This window comes from Lissotriton helveticus, chromosome 5_1 (assembly GCF_964261635.1).
Source record: "Lissotriton helveticus chromosome 5_1, aLisHel1.1, whole genome shotgun sequence".
Lineage (NCBI taxonomy): Eukaryota > Metazoa > Chordata > Amphibia > Caudata > Salamandridae > Lissotriton > Lissotriton helveticus.
In genome coordinates, this window is record NC_136065.1 from 558,888,152 (window position 1) to 558,908,164 (window position 20,013).

The 20,013-nt window shown below is 46.5% G+C and overlaps 1 protein-coding gene across 2 annotated transcripts in view; it reads left to right on the forward strand.

The window, feature by feature from the left end:
- Window positions 1-20,013, forward strand: part of RNLS (renalase, FAD dependent amine oxidase) — a 553,624-nt gene that overhangs the window by 46,856 nt on the left and 486,755 nt on the right. For both annotated transcript variants that reach the window (XM_078642883.1, XM_078642884.1), the window contains exon 2: window positions 12,206-12,311. In XM_078642883.1, coding sequence (XP_078499009.1) covers window positions 12,206-12,311 — 106 coding nt within the window. The remainder of the gene's footprint in view (window positions 1-12,205; window positions 12,312-20,013) is intronic.

Consider the following 20,013-nt stretch of genomic DNA (forward strand, 5'->3'; position numbering starts at 1 on the left):
GAGTGCTTCATGTTAGACAGGTTACATTAGTCATGATTCAATTTTTGTATGTATGTGTCTTGTCGTGTCTCAGTGTTAACTTCGAGGTTTTGGGGAAATTGTACCATTGGAAATGTTGGTGCAGCCTTTAAATATAGCAGCTAGCATAATCCTGGGTTCACTTAAGCAACAAGGAAACTGTCCCCAAATCTAACAAATCCCCCACCCATTGCTCTACCAAAACCTCCCAGGTTCCAAACCCACCCACTTCAACCCCCTAATAAGGTTGAGATGTTGTGCCCACGCCACCCAAAGATGCCAAACTTTTAAACATACTGAACATCCAAGGGAATTATCCTGTGAGGGTACATGGACTCTCCAGGTGTACTCCCCTGACCCGAGGGCAGGGTGTCCGAGTATTGTAGTATTTTTAGGAACAACAAAGGGTAGCATAGTACATTATGTCCGGTCTCAACTCTTGGGCATGCCACATGCTGTAGTTAATTTGAATGGTGGCGGAGCAGTCTGGTGTGTTGTTTGGGTCCAAATCAGTTCTGCAAGGGGCACATATATATGAGTCTCAGTCATCGTCTTTGGATGAGTTATCTGGGTTTGATATATTCCTGCTTAGTTGTTTTGCGTAGGTCATAGCAGCCTTGGAATCCGTGAAGTAGCACAGCCTACCATCATTATCTATGGGAAGTTTGACCGGGTAAAGGAGGGCCTATGGAATTTTCAGTTGTTGAAGATTCCGTTTTGATGGTAGGAAATCACGGCTTGCTGTCTGTACCGCCAGAGTAAAGTCATTCTAGGTCTTCGTTCTAAGGCTGCCCAGGGGAACACAATACTGAGTATCATGTGCTGTAATGACTCCTGTGGGGTGGGATCAGCTATGTGCTGGCCACAGATGGGCGCCGGCCGGTCAGGGGCCGCTATGGTAAGTCTGTTGTAGTTCGCCGGCCTTGTGAGTGGGGTTGATAGCAGCGTGTCATGTCTTGTGTGTTCAGCTACTGTTGGCCTGTAGCCAACCCCAACCCCCTCGCCCGACTCCTTACTTCATAGTGTTATGCTGTATTTGCCGTGGCAGGTGTGCAACCCTGCTCTATGGTCTCTTTGCCATTGCAGCAGTCCTGTGGGCCAGCCGCCAGCACTCAGCCACTCTACACGGAGCACACTCGTCCCCTACTGCGGCATGAACCCGCCAGGTTGCCGTTACCCTGGGTTCAAGCTGGGCGATTTTTCAGGCCCTTGTCAATGCGGGCGCCGCAGCTGGGGTGAACTCCACATCTATGCAGCAATGTAGTCATGTTCTTGTGGTGCTGTTATGCCGGTTCTCTTGTGGCCTACTCTGCTGATGTCATGGGTGGCGTGTGCATGTCTCTATCTACGTTCTGCAGCTCTCTGGACCATTCCTGCTGGGGTTTGGGTGCGCCGTGCGGTGAGGGCAGTGTAGTCCCCCTCTGTATTTGTCTGGGAAAATATTTGTTCCCTCGGATTATGGCGGATATTTTACTCGTCCAGCAGAGCCCACTCAAGGTGCGGCCATCTTGCAGGTGGTGAGAACATGCAAGTCATATCCCGCAGGACTTGGCTCCATGTTGCATGAAAACAGATATCACCCGCATTCTTTCCATGAGCTAACACCTTCTCCAATTTGCATAGTCTTCAAAATATTAAAGCCCATGAAGCTATTAGTTTTTAGCTTGCCAATATTTGGGTTCTTCTTTTGTCTAATTGTCTCTTAGCTAGAAGAAAATACTATTTCCCAATACAACATTGCAAGACTAATTGTGTCCTGTACACAGCAGTTCTCAACTGCAGGGCTGATCTGTAGCTTACACCTTTTTTTGATTCAACAAAGCTTAAGTGGCAACTGATGTGTTCTATAGACGTTTTATCAAAGATTTATCTAAGATGCTGCATGCTTTCCTAACCCTTGTGAAGTTAATTTGAGTCTCAGTTGCTCCTAGATCAGTGCCCTGTCCTATTCCCAACACTTTTTGATCAGTCCAGTGCTTTGGGAAGAACTGCCCTGCATTGAAATACACACTTTCTGTTCTTCTCACGTATACATGTGAGCAAAGATGTTCTTGGTTTTAACCCCTACTATGGCACACGAACAGAGAGTGCTGTTATACTGGACAAGTAATTGTATCACTATGCATGAAATTGTAAGCAACTTTCATGTAATGTAATGGTTTTCAACAAATCTTTTTAGTGCAACTTTGAATTCAACCTTCCTTATATCAAACTTAAAAATAAATACCAGATTGTGAATTTAGGGCATGCTTGCATAAGCTAAATGTTTTTTTTCCATCTTGTAATTTTCTATGAACTTTGACATATATACATAGCCTACTGAGTTTGGTGATAGGCTACGGTTTTTAGGTCTCGCCTAGGCAGCGCATGCGATGTCTCTTCGAAACATTTTGTATCTAGAATATAGACTTGAAGCCCCTCCCATGTTTTCTATTGGCTCCTATTAATGCCCTCTGTAAACGGCTGCTTGTGATTGGTGAATATGGCTGATTCGTCCTGCCTTTTGCTGTTTCAGACCCTCCCAGCAGACTTCCCCTGTTACATGTGTTCTTCCTTTTTCTGTATTTATGTTAATTTGCGGCACAATTTTATTTTGTGTTTGCTTTAGCACTCCTTCCCTCCTGGGCAGCAGAGAACATGCATGGGAGGCTCTGGGGGCACAGAGCGTGACTCTGTGCATGCTCCTCGCTGCATCGCAACAAAAGCTCCTTGTGATGGCTGCTCAGCCACAGAGAGCATTTCTTTCCTCCTCATGCATACAATTAGTAAGGTAATAGGTCAAGTAGCTTGCCAGTTGGCATTGAGAGAGGTATTCTAAGGCTTTGCTTGCCAGTGTCTTCCTGGACTATTATTGACTCTTGCCGGGAGCCACTGTGGTAATTGCTTCTCTTTTCCTGACACAATGCTCATCAAACAATATCTCTATTTCGTTTTATACTGCGTGGCATCATCGGTGCGCTTCCTCTCTGATTCTTCAGGATTTCAGGGTGCAGTACCTTATTTATGTGGCTAATAGAGGTCCGTTTAGAACTCCAGATGGACACCTAGTAACAACTTGTGGTACTGCACCCTTTCCCTACTTCGAGCATTTTCTATTATTTCTCAGGCTACTGCTGGGTATTTATTGGTGACTGCCCGCAGCTCTTTCAAAAATAAAGTTTTACAAAAAAACTTGACAAAAAAAAGAAGCGCTGCCAAATCCAAAGGTCAGTGGAGACTGCCAGACCTTTTGGAATGTTTGGGCGTGTTTTTTACACTATTGGGATATTTATCTTTACTCTATGGAGAGATGTGATGGCAAGCAACACTGGTGCATTAGTTTGATAAACAGGGCAACATTTGAACTGTAGAGGTGAGAGTGTGTATGCAGGTGGCTTTGCAATTCGAAGCAGTCGACGGCTTCCTTTGTTTCCATGAACACCACTGTGAAGGGGCCCCGCTCTCTTCCCCGCCCGGATTACCATGTCCCCGATACTCACCACTATCCGACGGGTCTGCAAACCCCGCATCCGCAACCCGTTTCGGAAAAGCCGCCATGTTGAGGAGTCATCCGCCCCTCTCTGTGTTACAGGAGCCACAGGAGCCAACCAGTGGAAACCACCGACCGGAAACAGAACCTACTGACCCCGGAAGTCCCGCCTCGGAGGCAGCGACAGAACCAGTTAAAAAGAGACAGGAAGCCCAGAACGCCGTCGGAGAATCGTGGCAGGACGCTCAGACCGGAGGTGAAGACGGAGACGAGGAGAGAGGAGGAGAAGACGTGTGGTCCGAAGATTGGTGGAGTCCTTGAGGAGGTGGCTGAAGAGCGGCCGCGACTCCAAGGGAGAGTTGCGGCGGACCGGGTGAGTACTGGTAACCGCCCTGAGAGCACGCTAGGTGCTCGCTGTATATATATTGTAGATAATCACCCCTCTCTCCGTTTAGGCACTCATAGTCACGAAGCACTTAGATTTAGCTCCACCTGGCACTGTACATTCTCTGTAAAGCACTCGCACCGTGTGGAAACCCCCCCCCCCTTCACTTCCTCCAACACACGCTTTTCTGTATCCCCGTCCCCGTTCCTCCTCCCGACCCAGACCTACCTCACGGACCCTTCTTTCCGTCCTCACACCCCTGGTGTTGGTGAAAGGAAACTCACTGAGGTCCTACCAGACTAACGGTCCCATATTGTCTCTTATTGTCCTCCGAGGTACATCCCCAACACCGGAGCCGATCAGACGACCAACCGGATCCCCTCATTGGAGAAGAGGCCGGAAGACCCTTGGACCCCCTCATTGGAGAAGAGTCCCGAAGACCCTTGGACCCCTCACCGCTTCCCCTCCTGTACTCTTTGCCTTGTACTGTGAAATAAAATACCGGCATAGCCCACTATATACGTCCTCCGTGTCTGCTTTTCCGGTCCGCCGTGCACCCACCACCACAATTGGTGTCAGAAGTGGGATCAACCGGAAGCATGGAGGACGTCATGAAGAGAATGGCCGACTCCCAGGAACAACTGGGTAAATTGATGGAACAATTCCTGAAAACAGCCGAAACCGACAGAGGACAATTGCACGATGTCCTCAAAGGCCAAGGTACCGTGCAGGAACAAGCCATGGGCAAGTTGACGGATGCCCTAGGACAACCAAGACCCATGACCTCACTCCCTTCGGTGGTCCTTCAGAAGTATGTCCCGGGGGAGGACCCGGACTACTTCTCCACCAATTTTGAACGGTTGGCACAGGCCGCCAATTGGCCCGTAGAGCGCTGGGGTCAATACCTGGGTCCTCTTTTGACAGGCGACTTGCAAGCCGCCTACCAACAGGCGAACATCCAGGGAAACAACCTATACCCGGATATAAAGAAGTGCATACTGGAACGCCTCGGAGTGGATGACGACACGTATAGAGTCAAATTGAGACAGGCCAAGGAAGGGCCCCAAGAGAATCCCCGGGCCCTCTCTTTCCGGATCAAAGACCTTGCCAACAGGTGGCTCAAACCTGAAGCATCCACAAAGGAACATATCATGGGCAAGGTCTATCTCGAACAATTCCTAAATTCCTTGCACCCGGCCACACAGAGATGGGTACGACAACACTCCCACCTCACTCTGGACACGGCAGTGGAAGTGGCCTGTGCATATAGTCGGGCTCAGGAACTGCAACGCTCCAGAGAAGAACCCACCCATAAACCACACTATGGACCGACCCCTCGGTCTTCCCGTCCACCACCACCACCAAGGAGACCCGAACCTCTTCCTCTCATGGCCCCTCCGGTCATGTATCGTCCTCCTAATCCTGGGCCTCAGTGTTATAATTGCGGTGGCTTTGGACACATAGCTCGGGTGTGCCCTCAGAAGGAGGAGCCGATGGAGATCGGCATTGTACGGAACTATGTCTGCCACACCCCGGGGGCTACCCCACCTCCATTTCACTGCCCGGTGTCTATCGAAGGTCAAAGAGTCCTTGCCCTAGCCGATACAGGCTGCCGCCAAAGCGTTCTCCGTCCTCAGGATGCAACCCTCCCGGTGGGAACCCCTACAGGAATGGTAGCCATACAGTGCGTCCACGGGGACACCAAAAGTTACCCCACAACCCAGGTGCGGGTACAACACCCCGGTGACCCTGGTACCGCACTAACGGTCGGTCTTGTACCAAAGCTACCCGAACAAGCCATCCTGGGAAGCGACTACTCAGGTCTTCCCCTGCTGCTACAGGACACTACCGACTCCCTTGCCCAATGGTGGAGAGAGGCCCCCTATTCCCAGGACTTGTCCTCACAGACCGCCACCCCGAAACCGCACAAGTCCAAAAATCAGAGGAGACAGGAGAAGAAACACCATACATATGCCTATCCCACGGTCATCGAGGACCACCCATGGGAGACCGACAGGGAGTTCAGGGCAGCCCAACAAGAGGATCCACTGTTACAAGAAGCCTGGGGAAGGGCCCTAGACAACGAGGACCCCTTACAAGTAGGTCCCTACTTTTTCAAGAAAAACGGCCTGTTGTATCGCAAGGGGGGTGCACACCAGAAAGCACAGTTGTTGATTCCCGGCCCATTCCAAGAGAAGGTTCTCTTCCTGGCCCACAGCCACCTGTTAGGGGGTCATTTCGGGGACGAGAAGACCAGTCAGGCAGTCCTAGACAAGTTCTACTGGCCAGGGGTACACCAGCGCGTAAAAACCTATTGCAGGGAGTGTGCGGTCTGCCAAAGAAACAGCCGTTATCGGCCCCCTAGGGTACCACTGAGACCTCTTCCCCTGATCGATATCCCATTTAGCAGAATAGGGATGGACATTATAGGACCCCTCCTACCCTCACGGAGCGGGTGTCGCTATGCCCTAGTCATAGTAGATTATGCCACCCGTTTCCCCGAAGCCATTCCCTTACGCCAACCCACAGCTCAAACCATCGCTAAAGCACTCATTTCGGTGTTTTCCCGAGTTGGGTTTCCCAGGGAAATCCTGACCGATCAGGGCACGCCTTTTGTTTCAGCCCTCCTAAAGCAAGTATGTTCCCAACTAGGAATAAAACAGATCAGGACCTCAGCGTACCATCCGCAGACGGATGGTCTTGTTGAGCGTTACAACGCCACGCTGAAACAAACTCTGAAGAAATTGATAGGTTTGGAGGCCAAACGCTGGGAGGATATGTTGCCTCTGGCACTTTTTGCCATTCGTTGTAAAACGCAAAGCAGTACTGGCTATTCCCCATATGAATTGTTGTATGGTCGGCCCCCTCGCACATTGCTGGATATGGCCCAGGAGGCCTGGGAGGCCGAACCCGAACGGACCCGTCCCTTGCCGGAGTACATAGAGAACTTAAAGTCTCATCTGGCCGAAATACGGGACATAGTCCGACAAAACCTAGACAGGGCCCAAGATGCCCAAAAGACTCAGTACGACAAGGGCACTAAAAACCGGGTCTTCGCTGTGGGAGACCTAGTCCTCCTGATGATGCCCTCGTCAGACCACAAGCTCTTGGGACAATGGCAAGGTCCTTTTTCCGTCACGCGACAGGTCACCCCGGTTACTTATGAGGTCGAACTGGATCCCGCTCGGGGGTCCAGCCAGATATACCATATCAACCTCTTAAAAAAATGGGAGGGACCCCGACCTGTTTTGTCAGGCGCTATGTTGCCCTTTTCCTTCCCCTTTGATCCCTGCCTGGATCCCGAGTTGTCCGCCCCACAAAAACGGGAAATCAGAGAAGCATTGTTACCCGTAAAAGGGGTCTTCTCTTCGTCTCCAGGACGAACCACGATCACCGAACATACCATAAACACAGAACCCGGGAAAGTAGTCAGAATGCGACCGTACAGAGTACCTGAAGCTCGGAGAGCCATTATAAGCAGAGAGGTGAAGGACATGCAAAAGATGGGAATCATAGAACCCTCGGTTAGTGACTGGAATTCCCCCATTGTCCTTGTACCAAAACCTGACGGGTCTGTACGGTTTTGCATCGACTTCCGGGAGGTCAACAAAGTGTCCTCTTTTGACACGTATCCCCTACCCCGGGTGGACGAAATGGTCGAAAGGATTGGTAGAGCCAAGTACATTTCCACCCTGGACCTCTGTAAGGGGTATTGGCAGATACCCCTCAGAGAACAAGATAAAAAGAAAACCGCCTTCTCCACCCCAGAGGGCTTGTTCCAATTCACGGTTATGCCTTTTGGCCTTCATGGGGCCCCTGCCACCTTCCAGCGAGCCATGAACCATGTCTTAAGTCCCCACTCTCTGTATGCGGGAGCCTATTTAGATGACATCATTATATACAGCGATAACTGGTCGCAACATCTTACCCATCTAACCAGGGTTGTTGCTTCCCTAGGCTCCTTTGGGTTTTCCATCAACCCCGCTAAGACCACCCTCGCTGCACAAACGGTCCAGTATTTGGGTTACCTCTTAGGTGAAGGACTGATACGACCCCAGAAAAGCAAAACTGAAGCCATACAATCCCTTCCCTTCCCACAAACAAAGAAAGACCTACGAGCCTTCCTGGGACTCCTGGGGTATTATCGGAGGTTCGTACCCAACTTTTCCCAGAGAGCAGCCCCCCTTATGGACCTCCTAAAGAAATCTACCCACACCGAAGCTGTGCTGAAAAATCCCACCCCCATCTTATGGCAAGCATTTTCCGATCTAAAAAACGCCTTGACCTCCAGCCCGGTACTGGTAAGCCCTGACTATGCTCTACCTTTTGTTCTACAAACAGACGCCTCCGACCAGGGATTGGGGGCTGTCCTATCCCAGAAAGACACACAAGGATACGAAAGGCCTATCCTATATCTCAGCAGGAAGTTATTCCCCAGAGAAAGGAACTATGCAGTCGTGGAAAAAGAGGCCCTCGCGATCAAATGGGCCATCGAAAGCCTCCGCTATTACCTGGAGGGCCGAGAGTTCACTATCTACACAGACCATGCTCCTTTGGAGTGGATGGCCAGGAACAAAGGACATAATGACCGAGTCCTCCGGTGGTTCCTGTCCCTCCAACCTTATCATTTCAGAACCCAACACCGGAAGGGAACAGAACAAGGCAACGCCGATTTCCTCTCCCGGTACCCCTCCTCACCAACCCGTACAAGAAAGACAGCTAGGGGAAGGGGATGTGAAGGGGCCCCGCTCTCTTCCCCGCCCGGATTACCATGTCCCCGATACTCACCACTATCCGACGGGTCTGCAAACCCCGCATCCGCAACCCGTTTCGGAAAAGCCGCCATGTTGAGGAGTCATCCGCCCCTCTCTGTGTTACAGGAGCCACAGGAGCCAACCAGTGGAAACCACCGACCGGAAACAGAACCTACTGACCCCGGAAGTCCCGCCTCGGAGGCAGCGACAGAACCAGTTAAAAAGAGACGGGAAGCCCAGAACGCCGTCGGAGAATCGTGGCAGGACGCTCAGACCGGAGGTGAAGACGGAGACGAGGAGAGAGGAGGAGAAGACGTGTGGTCCGAAGATTGGTGGAGTCCTTGAGGAGGTGGCTGAAGAGCGGCCGCGACTCCAAGGGAGAGTTGCGGCGGACCGGGTGAGTACTGGTAACCGCCCTGAGAGCACGCTAGGTGCTCGCTGTATATATATTGTAGATAATCACCCCTCTCTCCGTTTAGGCACTCATAGTCACAAAGCACTTAGATTTAGCTCCACCTGGCACTGTACATTCTCTGTAAAGCACTCGCACCGTGTGGAAACCCCCCCCCTTCACTTCCTCCAACACACGCTTTTCTGTATCCCCGTCCCCCGTTCCTCCTCCCGACCCAGACCTACCTCACGGACCCTTCTTTCCGTCCTCACACCCCTGGTGTTGGTGAAAGGAAACTCACTGAGGTCCTACCAGACTAACGGTCCCATATTGTCTCTTATTGTCCTCCGAGGTACATCCCCAACACCGGAGCCGATCAGACGACCAACCGGATCCCCTCATTGGAGAAGAGGCCGGAAGACCCTTGGACCCCCTCATTGGAGAAGAGTCCCGAAGACCCTTGGACCCCTCACCGCTTCCCCTCCTGTACTCTTTGCCTTGTACTGTGAAATAAAATACCGGCATAGCCCACTATATACGTCCTCCGTGCCTGCTTTTCCGGTCCGCCGTGCACCCACCACCACAACCACCTGCTCAGTCCCTTACATGCCCCTTGCTTGTGAGCACACACACAATTGGTAAGTCTTGAAAATACCATCATCTGGGGAAAAAAATCAACGTGTGCCCCATGTCCGTGTCCCTTGTTGCAGCACTTGTTAAGTGGGTGGAACACCGGCGGACCGTTTTGTAATATCCACTGAAGTCCCCCCAAGGAAAGACACGCTAATCAGGTATGGTGCACAGGCGCTTTTATTGTATCTTCTTGCAGCCCTACAACCACATATCCATACTCGTTCCTCGTCCCTGGCTTTCTGCCCTCCGCCCCCTTGACCGGATGTGGTGTCCGGTGTCCGGCTCCCCAAGTCACTTGGCCCTGTGGGTCCTAGTGCCCCATTGTCGGGTCACGACACGTTTTACGAGGTTCAAACGGAACCCACAGGAAAACCAGATGCAACTGGAAGGTAAGCCAAGCCTGTTATTGCAAAAAGTGCTTCATGTGCAGCTTGAAAACATTAATTACAAGTCTAGGGCTGGGTTTGTTGACAAAGTACGGGTAAAGTTCCCTCTATGAAGTGCATCCAAGAAGTCGTTTGGCACAGGCCCCTGTTAGAATCTGTAAAACTAATGGTGGCAGAAGGGCGACATCCCCAAATTACTCAGTTCCAACTTATAGGAAGGGATGGTGCACCCAGCCATGAAAATACAGGTATGTAAATCAGTGCATGTGCCCAGATATCTTTATAGAGGCCAATACAGACATTTTAGCTAGTTTGTGAGTGCATACAGCGTTGTCAAACACGAAAACTGGGACCACAGAGAGACCTCCATGTCACAAGTTTCAATCCTTGTTTAACCAGTCTTTCCTCCTTCCAAGGTTAATAAATATGTACTAGTGAACACGGTAATGAGCTGTATTAAATTTGCGATCTGTGCCATGTTTCCTCCTGTTCTCTTATTCCCTCTCTTTCTGTCTCTGTCTCACTCCTCCTCACTTGCTGAAAACCGCGACTACACTTTTGCTGCAAATGTCATCTTTTTCTGACCTTTTTCTATTCCAACGTGCAGCCTCGGGACGGAGAGATGAAAAAAAGGTCAAAAATATGAAAAATAAAACAAGACAGAGTGGTCATAAAATGACCAGATTGGGTTTTTCACACCCACACACATTAGCACCACTTGACATTTTACCAGTGAAACGCTACTTTCGTTTTCTAGAGTGCACCATTCCCGGCGGTGTAACAATACCTAGTTGATGCGTAGAGTGGAAAACGTTGAATTTGATCCTTACCACCTGTTTTCCTTATATTAGTTTATAAAATGTGTACCGTCGCTGTGTGTTCAGGGCTGTGGTCTTTTTAAATCATACTTCTTATGTTTTGTAAGGATATAAGTAAAGGACATTGACACTGCTCCCTTCCAGGCCCCAAAGTCATGTCCTTAACTTTTCAGGCAGAAACACTCATTAATTTCTGGTAATAAGTGTAAAAGTGTTAAGGTAACCATGTTGTTCTGCTTACATTTCACATGATTTACTTAATCTTACATTCCTTATGAGTGTTTGCTTTTTCCAGGATTATGTTCTTTTTTTTTCAGGCAGCATGTTACTCTTGTCTCCCCTCCCTCATACCTATTTCCCGTTTACTGGTTCTCCAGCATCACGAACTTAAATGGCAATAGTGCTATGCAAATAGGATCAGTCCACTGCAAACAAAAGAACTAAAGTAAAAAGCATTCTCATATTCAACGCCAAGAGCTCTAACTTTTACAAATGCGAGACCGATTGCATTGCAAATGCTTGTTTATAAATTACTACGATCTACCCTTTTTGCAGCAAATTCCTGCATATTTTTATCCACCTTCTGTAGGCCTGCGATTAGATCAGATAACATTATTTTGTGAACATGTGATGTGTCAATTCCTTTCAGCTGAAAAGACTGTCTCTTATTTAAAGCAGTTTTGTTTTATGCAATAAAACCATTAGGGTTTATTTTGTACTTCTGAAAGTTTTCCTATTAGTTGCGTTTGAAAAAGGGAGGTGGAAAAATATTTTCGTTTTTGAAACAAACCCGTTAAAAATTATGTTTTTTCCTCGACATTTTAAGAATGCAAAGACAGCTTTGCAGTTGTTGCTGGAGTTACCAACTGGCCCAGTTTTAGGAAGATCAAGGTTGGCCAAAGAAATTAAATTTCGCTCACTTGTGGCATGTCATTCATATTAAGTGGTGTACTGTGGGTCAGAAGCCGCGTGATCATTCCCTCTGATCTAGATCCGTTTCATGTGATTTTTTTGTGGTGTTGTCCGCACAATGATCTTCTTGTGATGTAAATTTGTTTGCTAATCAGATATTCTGACACGTGGAAATGCTACCTCTTTTTGGTCACCGTGTGTTTGACAAGTATTTAGTAAGGGGGGTTATGTAACTGTGTGTTGTACCTCTCAAATGTTGGCAGAGTAGTCTTGGAGAAGCAGATTTAACTCGTCTTGTAGAAATCGAGGTGCAACATTACAAAATGGGTGAGCCAGTTTACAAGTATTTTGCGGTTTGGTATGGACCAATGCTTCATTTATACGAATGCCGTTCACGTTGCAGATGCATGAATAAGAAATCTCTGGGGTTTTATTTTAGGAGGAAGAATGTCTACCAGCAGAAGCCCTCACAATCCCAGATGTACAGCAGACCTGGGTGCCCAGTACATCACTCTTACCCCTGAATATGCAGAAAAACACAAAAGGTGAGTACGAGGAACAGCAGCGGAAGCATTAGAAATGACAACACTCCGTTTTTGCTTAATTTTGAGGGGCAATGCTTGGTTATCTTGTATCTCTGTACATTCAGCTTGTTGACCTCTGTGGTTGTTGGCTCCTACAGTAAATAGCGAGGTCATAGCCTCATCTCACCTGGAATATGTGACCTGATGGTTCACTCTGCCTATCTCCTTAAATAGCTCTTGCCCATTTGCTTCTCGGAACTCAAATGCTGGTACATTAGGCTCTCTCAGTAAAATTCTTGACTCTGATATCTTATGTTCACTTTTATGTGTGTCTTGTAGGAAAAGAAGGATGACCCCTTTCTAAAAATCGAGCAAGCTATATATGCCGTCCTAAGGTATACAAACGCAGAGATGTTCTTATGTTTATATGATCTTACAGCCAGTAAGAATGACTGAAGAAGGGTATTGCTTAATTCACCTGATACCCCATGACCACTATGAACGGAGAATGAATATGACACAATACTAACATGCTTGAATTAATTTGTCAATATATGCTCTCTAGCTTTACTATTGGCAAAAAGCCCAACACACTTTACATTATTATACATTGATTGAACATGGTACTCCATGATAGTAATTTATATTTATAAATAATACTCTCTTTTTTAACATGGACACTACTGTCGACTGGGGTCAAACACCATCTCCAGCTCACCCTTCTACAGGGCTCACCTATTGGGTGAATATGGTTAACGGCGCACTAATGTAAGTGTGCCTAAGGCTCCTTGTATCTTTGTTCTGAGCTCCCATTTCATGGTAAAGGCATTGAACACCAGTCTTCCACCGTATCGGATCCTCATCACACTTCATACGATTTCTTTTCATTATTTCTAATTATCTTCTCTAACTGCACATAGAGTATCACTTCCTTCTCAGTTGGCGCATTTGTCATTCACGTCACATGCAACATGTTAAATCACAGGACTTGGGCGTCCATGTGGATCGTCACTATTGGAAAATGCAGAAAAGCATTTGCCGCACATTCGTGTTCTCTGTTATCACACGTACCAGGGTATTACCATAAATATGAAAAAATGGCCATAGGGCAAAAACATGTATATACCTACATTCTGCATTTCCCCCCAAAGTACCCTACAATTGCAGTCCAAATGAGGCCAGATGTGTGATTTGGGGGGAGGGGGAGCTGTTTTCGTGTTTAAAGAGGTGACAGTGCTGACTGAGGCATCAAACGATGCGCCTGGAGGCTTAAGGTGCAGGTAAACTATGGGCATATTTTGAGAAAACAGTATTAATGACGCTCATCCAACAGACAAAAACATTATTCAGGTCAGGAACTTATTTTACTTTCCGTCAGCAACTACATTTGTGGAAGTATGTTGTTATAACATCAGTTTCTCTCTTTTACAGACATAAGTTCACACTTTTAACCAGTATTGCAGGAAGAGGGGAAGTGCAGTGTCGAGAAAGTAAACAAAATTAGAACAGTTATGGTTGCTCTTACCTGGGGGCGTGGTAATTCAAGATATCTGGTACCAGCTTCTTTTGTCACCTCTGGTAAACCGATGCATCCTTATCCTGTAAAAGGCGAACGTTGCCACTTTTACAGCTTGGCGGGACTAAATAATGGTAATCTTTCCAAAGAGTAAACTTTATCACCAGCACCCTTACAGTGTTGGCAAGTCTGTTATGCATTGCACTCCAGAAAAGAAAGTACAGACGGGTCTCTGAAGGCGTGCATATTCTGGAGGTTCATTTTGGCTATTGCCTCTCGGATCCCACCACCCCCTGGTGAATGACTCATCCTGTTCTACTCTGAAAGCCTAATTTCCTTAGAGATTTGTAAGTTTCGAGACCAGTGATTCCTTTGTGGCAGGAGAACGCTAACTGATGCCACCGTGTACCGTGGTCACCAATGGTGAAACTGTAGATTCCCCACTTATTGCATGCCTTTGTCAGGAATGTGTGTATGTCTTGCAGGAGTCATTTGGAGCCCTCTGCAGAAGGTGACTGTGATTTGGCTCCTCCAGCGGGTGGAGACCCTGGCGGCTTGCAGTGGGTCTCCGCCACTTACATTGTTTTAAGCAGTGGTCTTGAGCCTGGCAGCTGTATGCCTAGAGAATTTCCATAAAAGAGACATTCCTGAGTTCCTGCACTGCGATGCCTTGCTCTCAAGAAGTTGCCTGACAACTGTACTCTGATTACAGTGGGGCAAATTTGATCTCTGCTGGACCTTCACGATACAGGGCATCACTGAATCTGTGGACATGCTATTAATAATCCTATATCTGAGAAAATGAGTTAGATGGTGCCGCAACTTTTACCTTCCTCGACCTTAAATTGTAAAGCGCTCTGATATTCTTCGGGATCATGTTCGTGCTATATAAAACTTTATAAATAAATAAATAAAAATAGAGCATAGATCAAAGCTTGGCAGATCATTTTTCATCTAGTAACTCTTGTTTCACCAAAGTGTAATGCTGTCCTGAATCACTTCCTCTGTTAATCCCTCTTCTTTAACACTTGTTTAGTTTAGTTCCGCTTAATATTTCTTTAAGCCATGTGAGGAGCAGTTAATAAATGACAGCCCACATGACCTGTGATTGAATATCACTGGTCTTAGCTGGTCTTTTGGTTTCAAATGCCCTTTGAGGTTTCTTAACCTTTATCTGTCTATCAGTGCACTAACTGCAGCACTCTAGCGACCAAACACCAGCACTAGGGACTTACCACAATCAAAGATCTCAGGCATTTTTTTAATACATCTCGGTCCGAGGCCCCTAAATTATTGCAAGTGAATGAAAAAGATGATCACACACCATTGACAATGGCACATATAAGGATGTTACTCCCAGAATGGACAGATAAAACCAATCCTAACACGGACTATTAGTAGCTGTTAACATCATCAAACATCAACAATCGATCCAATGAAAGTTTTAGAATATGGAATAAATTCTAGGATACGGAGGAGCATTTTAGCATGCAAGCTAGCAACTGATAAGCATGAAAATATGCTCACAGCAGAATAATATATATTCTGGTTGAAATACCCACCAGAGAGCTGTAGATATATCTTTGGATGTACTCCATAAGCAATGACAAGAGGGAACCAGGTTGGAGATAATTTTCCATGGTAAGATGACTTAGTGCATAAAAATATCCCAGGCAAGAAACAAATATTATTTTTCAATGAACTCCGTTGAGGATACTTCGAAACCACATCTGCACAATGCTTCAGACATAAGATGGAAAGAGAATACAGTCTGGCTGAACATTATATGTAGACGGGGATATCCTTTTAAACTTTAAACGGAAGGAGTCTGTGGTATTGGCTACACCTAGAGAAAGAATTGAAATATGTTGACTCCTGTGACTGTAATGAAACTGCAGAGGTTGCTGGAACATCTTTCTTTAACCTTTCTATAAAAAGCAAGCCTTGGAGGTCCAAAAGATGAAGTTACCAATGCCGTCACACTGGCTAAGATGAAAATGTTTCAACAGATATTGCTCTTTACTGAAGCTTTAGGTTCCTTGCACAATACACTTAGATCTTCTTGATATGGTCTTAGGTTTCATCTGTGATGCTCAGGAGTGGCCCGTACAGGTAATGAGACGGTGGGGGGGATTCGATAGACGACGCAGACAAATTAAATAAATAATGAATGTTCCCTCGTTGCCATCTTTCGGAACCCCCCCCCCCAACCCGGCCCCACCGCTCTTAACTGCACAGGCCACTCCTGCTGATGCTTCTAAAGTTTACATGTTCCTGAGTTATCCTTTGTTCTAAGTGTATATGTTAATTTGGGACATTTTCCATGACACAGTATGAGATGAGAAATAACAAATTACTACATTTTAATCTGATCCTAAAAGTAATTAGAGAACAAGATAGCAACCACACCATGTGCGTCTTATTCTGAAGAAAGAAATAAAAGTTTGCAGCAAATGACCAATTGGCTATCTCAGACATTTCTTCCCCAGAAAGCGTGTACCCTGTAAAAAAAGAATGGAGGGCTTCAATCCATAAATGACAACAAAAGGGTAACTTTCTTGTGAGTATTGTTAAAGCAAAAGGCATTCAAAGCAATTATTCTTATGTTATGATGGTATCCCGGAGCTGAGCATGTGTGAGTCTAGCTAAACCTCGGGCCTAGTGGGACTACTCAAAAAGCAAGGCTTCAGCTTCTTGTGGAATTCAAGAAGTGATGTGGAAGCTTTTATATCTAGTGGCTATGCAGGAGAAGACTTGACCACCGGATTTGGTTTCCGTATGCGTGGGATGTGTGAAAGTTGAAGTCCAGACAAGCAGAGGTGCATTGAAGGTCTGTGAAAGCAGGTGTGATTGTTGAGGTATGCTGGGCCAGTGTTATGTAGTGCCTTGAAAGTGTGGGTGAGGAGTGTAAATTGTAGTCGTTTGTGTGTGGCGAGTCAGTGGAGCTCCTTCAGGTGTTGTGTGGTGTTGGAGGTTGAGAGTGATTCTGGCTGCAGAGTTCTGAATGATCTGCAGCTTGATGTGTGAGTATTTTGTTGATCCAGGAGAGTGCTCCCATAGTCCAGCTTGCTTGTGACAAGGCTGTGCATGATGAATGTTCGGGTGCCGATTAGGAGCCATTTGAAAATCTTAAATCTGGAAGCATGAGTCACTGACTGTGTTGACTTGGGCGGTCATGTCGAGTTTGCTATCTATGACAATTCTGAGGTTCTTGGCATGGGTGTAGGGGGTGGGTGTCAGTCCTAGCACTGTTCGCCACCAAGTGGGGTCCCATGGTGAAGTGCTCTCCTCGATGATAACAATTTCAGCCTTGTCTTAATCAGAACAATTAATTTAGAATAAACCTAATTTTCCTCCCTGACCATGCATTCAGGTCCCTCGAAAGCTGTCTACAGAACCTATACTTCTTCACTAACTTTTGAAACCCACTCTTAACTCTGTTCACCTTTCTCTGCTTTCGTCCCTACACCACTTTCTCCTCTCAAAGCTGTGGAGCCTTTCCAGTCTTGACTCCCAACCATCCTCTGCACATTTCTGTAGTGATGACATGGCACCTCAGAGAATTTTACAGACCCCCCCTACTTCGTGCCACAATGAATTCAGCTTCTGTAGCGAAACTATAATCATCATCATTATAGGCCTATCTTTCCATTTCTGACTTTTAGTAAATCATTTTATGGTGCATCTCCTGCTGATAGGTTTCCTATAGCCTGGATTTCCTTCAAACAGGCCTGCACTGTAGTTGTATGAGACAGAATATGAATTTTGCCTGCATGAAGAACTTTAACTTCATCTGTTGAATCATCATTGCTTAAGCTTCGTCTTGTCTGAGTTCCTTTCACTATGTCTTTTATTCAAAACTTTATTTATAGTTTTTTTTGCACATTGCGTTATTCAATATGTAAAGAGGGCTCAGTCCATACAGATAGTATAGCATCCTATGTTACTTAATACCAGAACAAGGAACATAAATGAAGGAAAGAAAATGTATGCAAGTATAACTTCTATGTATTTCAGTTGAAACACAATATAAAGCGTTATTCAAGATATTTCAAGATTAAAACTTATAATCGGACTTTCGCTGGGGTCGCACCAAGAATATGTAACTCTCTCCCAGCCGCCATCAGAAGAATCCCCTCTCTTGCACTCTTCAAAAAGGTGGCCAAATCTTTCCTTATGGGTAAATTCCTTGCTTAAACTTGACCTTCAACCGCCACAGAGACCCTGATCAACTCACGGCTTTTGCCTCCCTCTGATGAACTGCAAACCCCACTATGTAACCTGGGACCTTGTCTTGAGTAACTGTAATGTAAACTGTATATGTTATCCCTCCATCCCTTATGTACCTGGCACCCCGCACCATCCCTATTGATGGTATACTCTTATTATTTCATGTTTTTTGTACAACTCTATGACTCTGTAAAGTGCTCTGATACCCTAATGGGTCAAGTTTGCGCTCTATAAAAGACAAAATAAAAAAAAATATATATATATATATATAACATTGACATTAGGTGATCCATAGGGCATGTCCGAAAAGGTATCAGGTAGAAGAAAGAAATAACCACAGTTAATCTTGTCCATCTGTTCCGAGGTTATTGTCATCTATTGATAGGAAGGGCTCAGTCTGCAAACCCCCAATCTGTGCAAAACGTTTGACATATGACCTGGAACCCCTCTGTGTCATCCTGCATTTTTAATGAACTTTCTAAAAGGAGACTAGTTTTTTTTAAATTTAACCATTCTATCAGCTATTAAAGACAACAGTGTGTATGTATATATATATATATATTACCTACTGGCGGTCGCCAGTAGGTATATATAGTTAGGATTTTTTCTCTATGGGATTTTGGAAAACTCTATGTCTAATAACTTTGGCGTTTGTGGACGGAATTGGCTGAAAATTTCAGGAAAATGGAACATTTTGTTTCTGAGCAGCCCCTGACAATTTGGGGGGGTTTCGTCAAGGGGGGGCCGAGAAAAAAGGGGGGTCCCAAAACGCGTTTTTCCCATGTTAATTTCCATAGGGCGGTTGGCCTCACTTTTTAGCTCGAACGGCTGAATGGATTTGCACGAAACTAGGCAAAATTGTAGGGACTGGTAGCCCGATGTGCCTTTGCTAGGTCTCAATATATGTGCTCCAGTGGATTTTGATAAATTAACGTTAAAAAAAATATATATCTGTAACAGCGCTCCGGGTAGCGCTCCGGTTCGCGTACTTGACGCGTAACGGAACTTCGCGAAGCGAAGCTGATTGGCTCTCCGGTGTCTGTCAACATTCTAAACAGTCCGGAGCGGCCGCCATCTTGTCTCTCGGTAGGATCGATAGACAAGAGGAGGCCAAAACAAAGGGGGAAATGACCATAAGGGGGCATAGTAGATCTCCCTGACCCCCTAGGTTTGATGTGGAGGCTTTAAAAGGGCCCCGCGGGGCAAAAAAAATAAAATAAAAAAAACCCAACTTTTTTTTGCGTGGGGAGCGCCCGGTACGCTTTTGTGCAATGGGCGGTGGTAATCTAAATGATGAGGGGGGGGGGCAGCGTTCAAAGCACATCAGCGTGCATAAACACGAAAATGTTTTTATCTACCACGTACTTGACTTATCTCTCTGAGATGCATTCCCTTGTGTTTCGGCAATGGTAGTCTGTTCATTACATAGATCGCCCGAGGGCGGTAGTACAGACCGCGCGTAGGAAAGGGTCAAAAGCCAGGGGTATAGGAGTATGTAACAAGCGAGCCATTTAATTGAAAAAACTTAACGTGACAAACGGTTGCAGGATCAGTGAAGGTGGGTTTTAGAAAAGGAGTCTCAACAGTCGACCAAATACTAAGACTGAATATTATATATTGGAAGACGGTGCTTTCAGAAGGTGGTACATTGTATGCGCTCTTTGTGGATCTCCGCGCCGCCTTTGATTTGGTTCCAAGGGCCAGATTGTGGGCGGTGCTGTCCGAATTGGTTATCCCAGGAGATATTCTCCATGTCTTAGTCAGGCTGCATACAAATAATTATGCCCGTGTGAGATATGGAAAGGGCGGCAGATTGACAGACAGATTCCCCGTTCGCAGAGGGGTAAGACAGGGCTTCGTATTGGCGCCGACCCTGTTTTGCTTATTCGTGAACGGGGTGATTGAGCACTTGAATAGGATCCCTAACATCGATGCGCCACAATTGAATAGCAGCAGGGTGCCAGCGATCATGTTCGC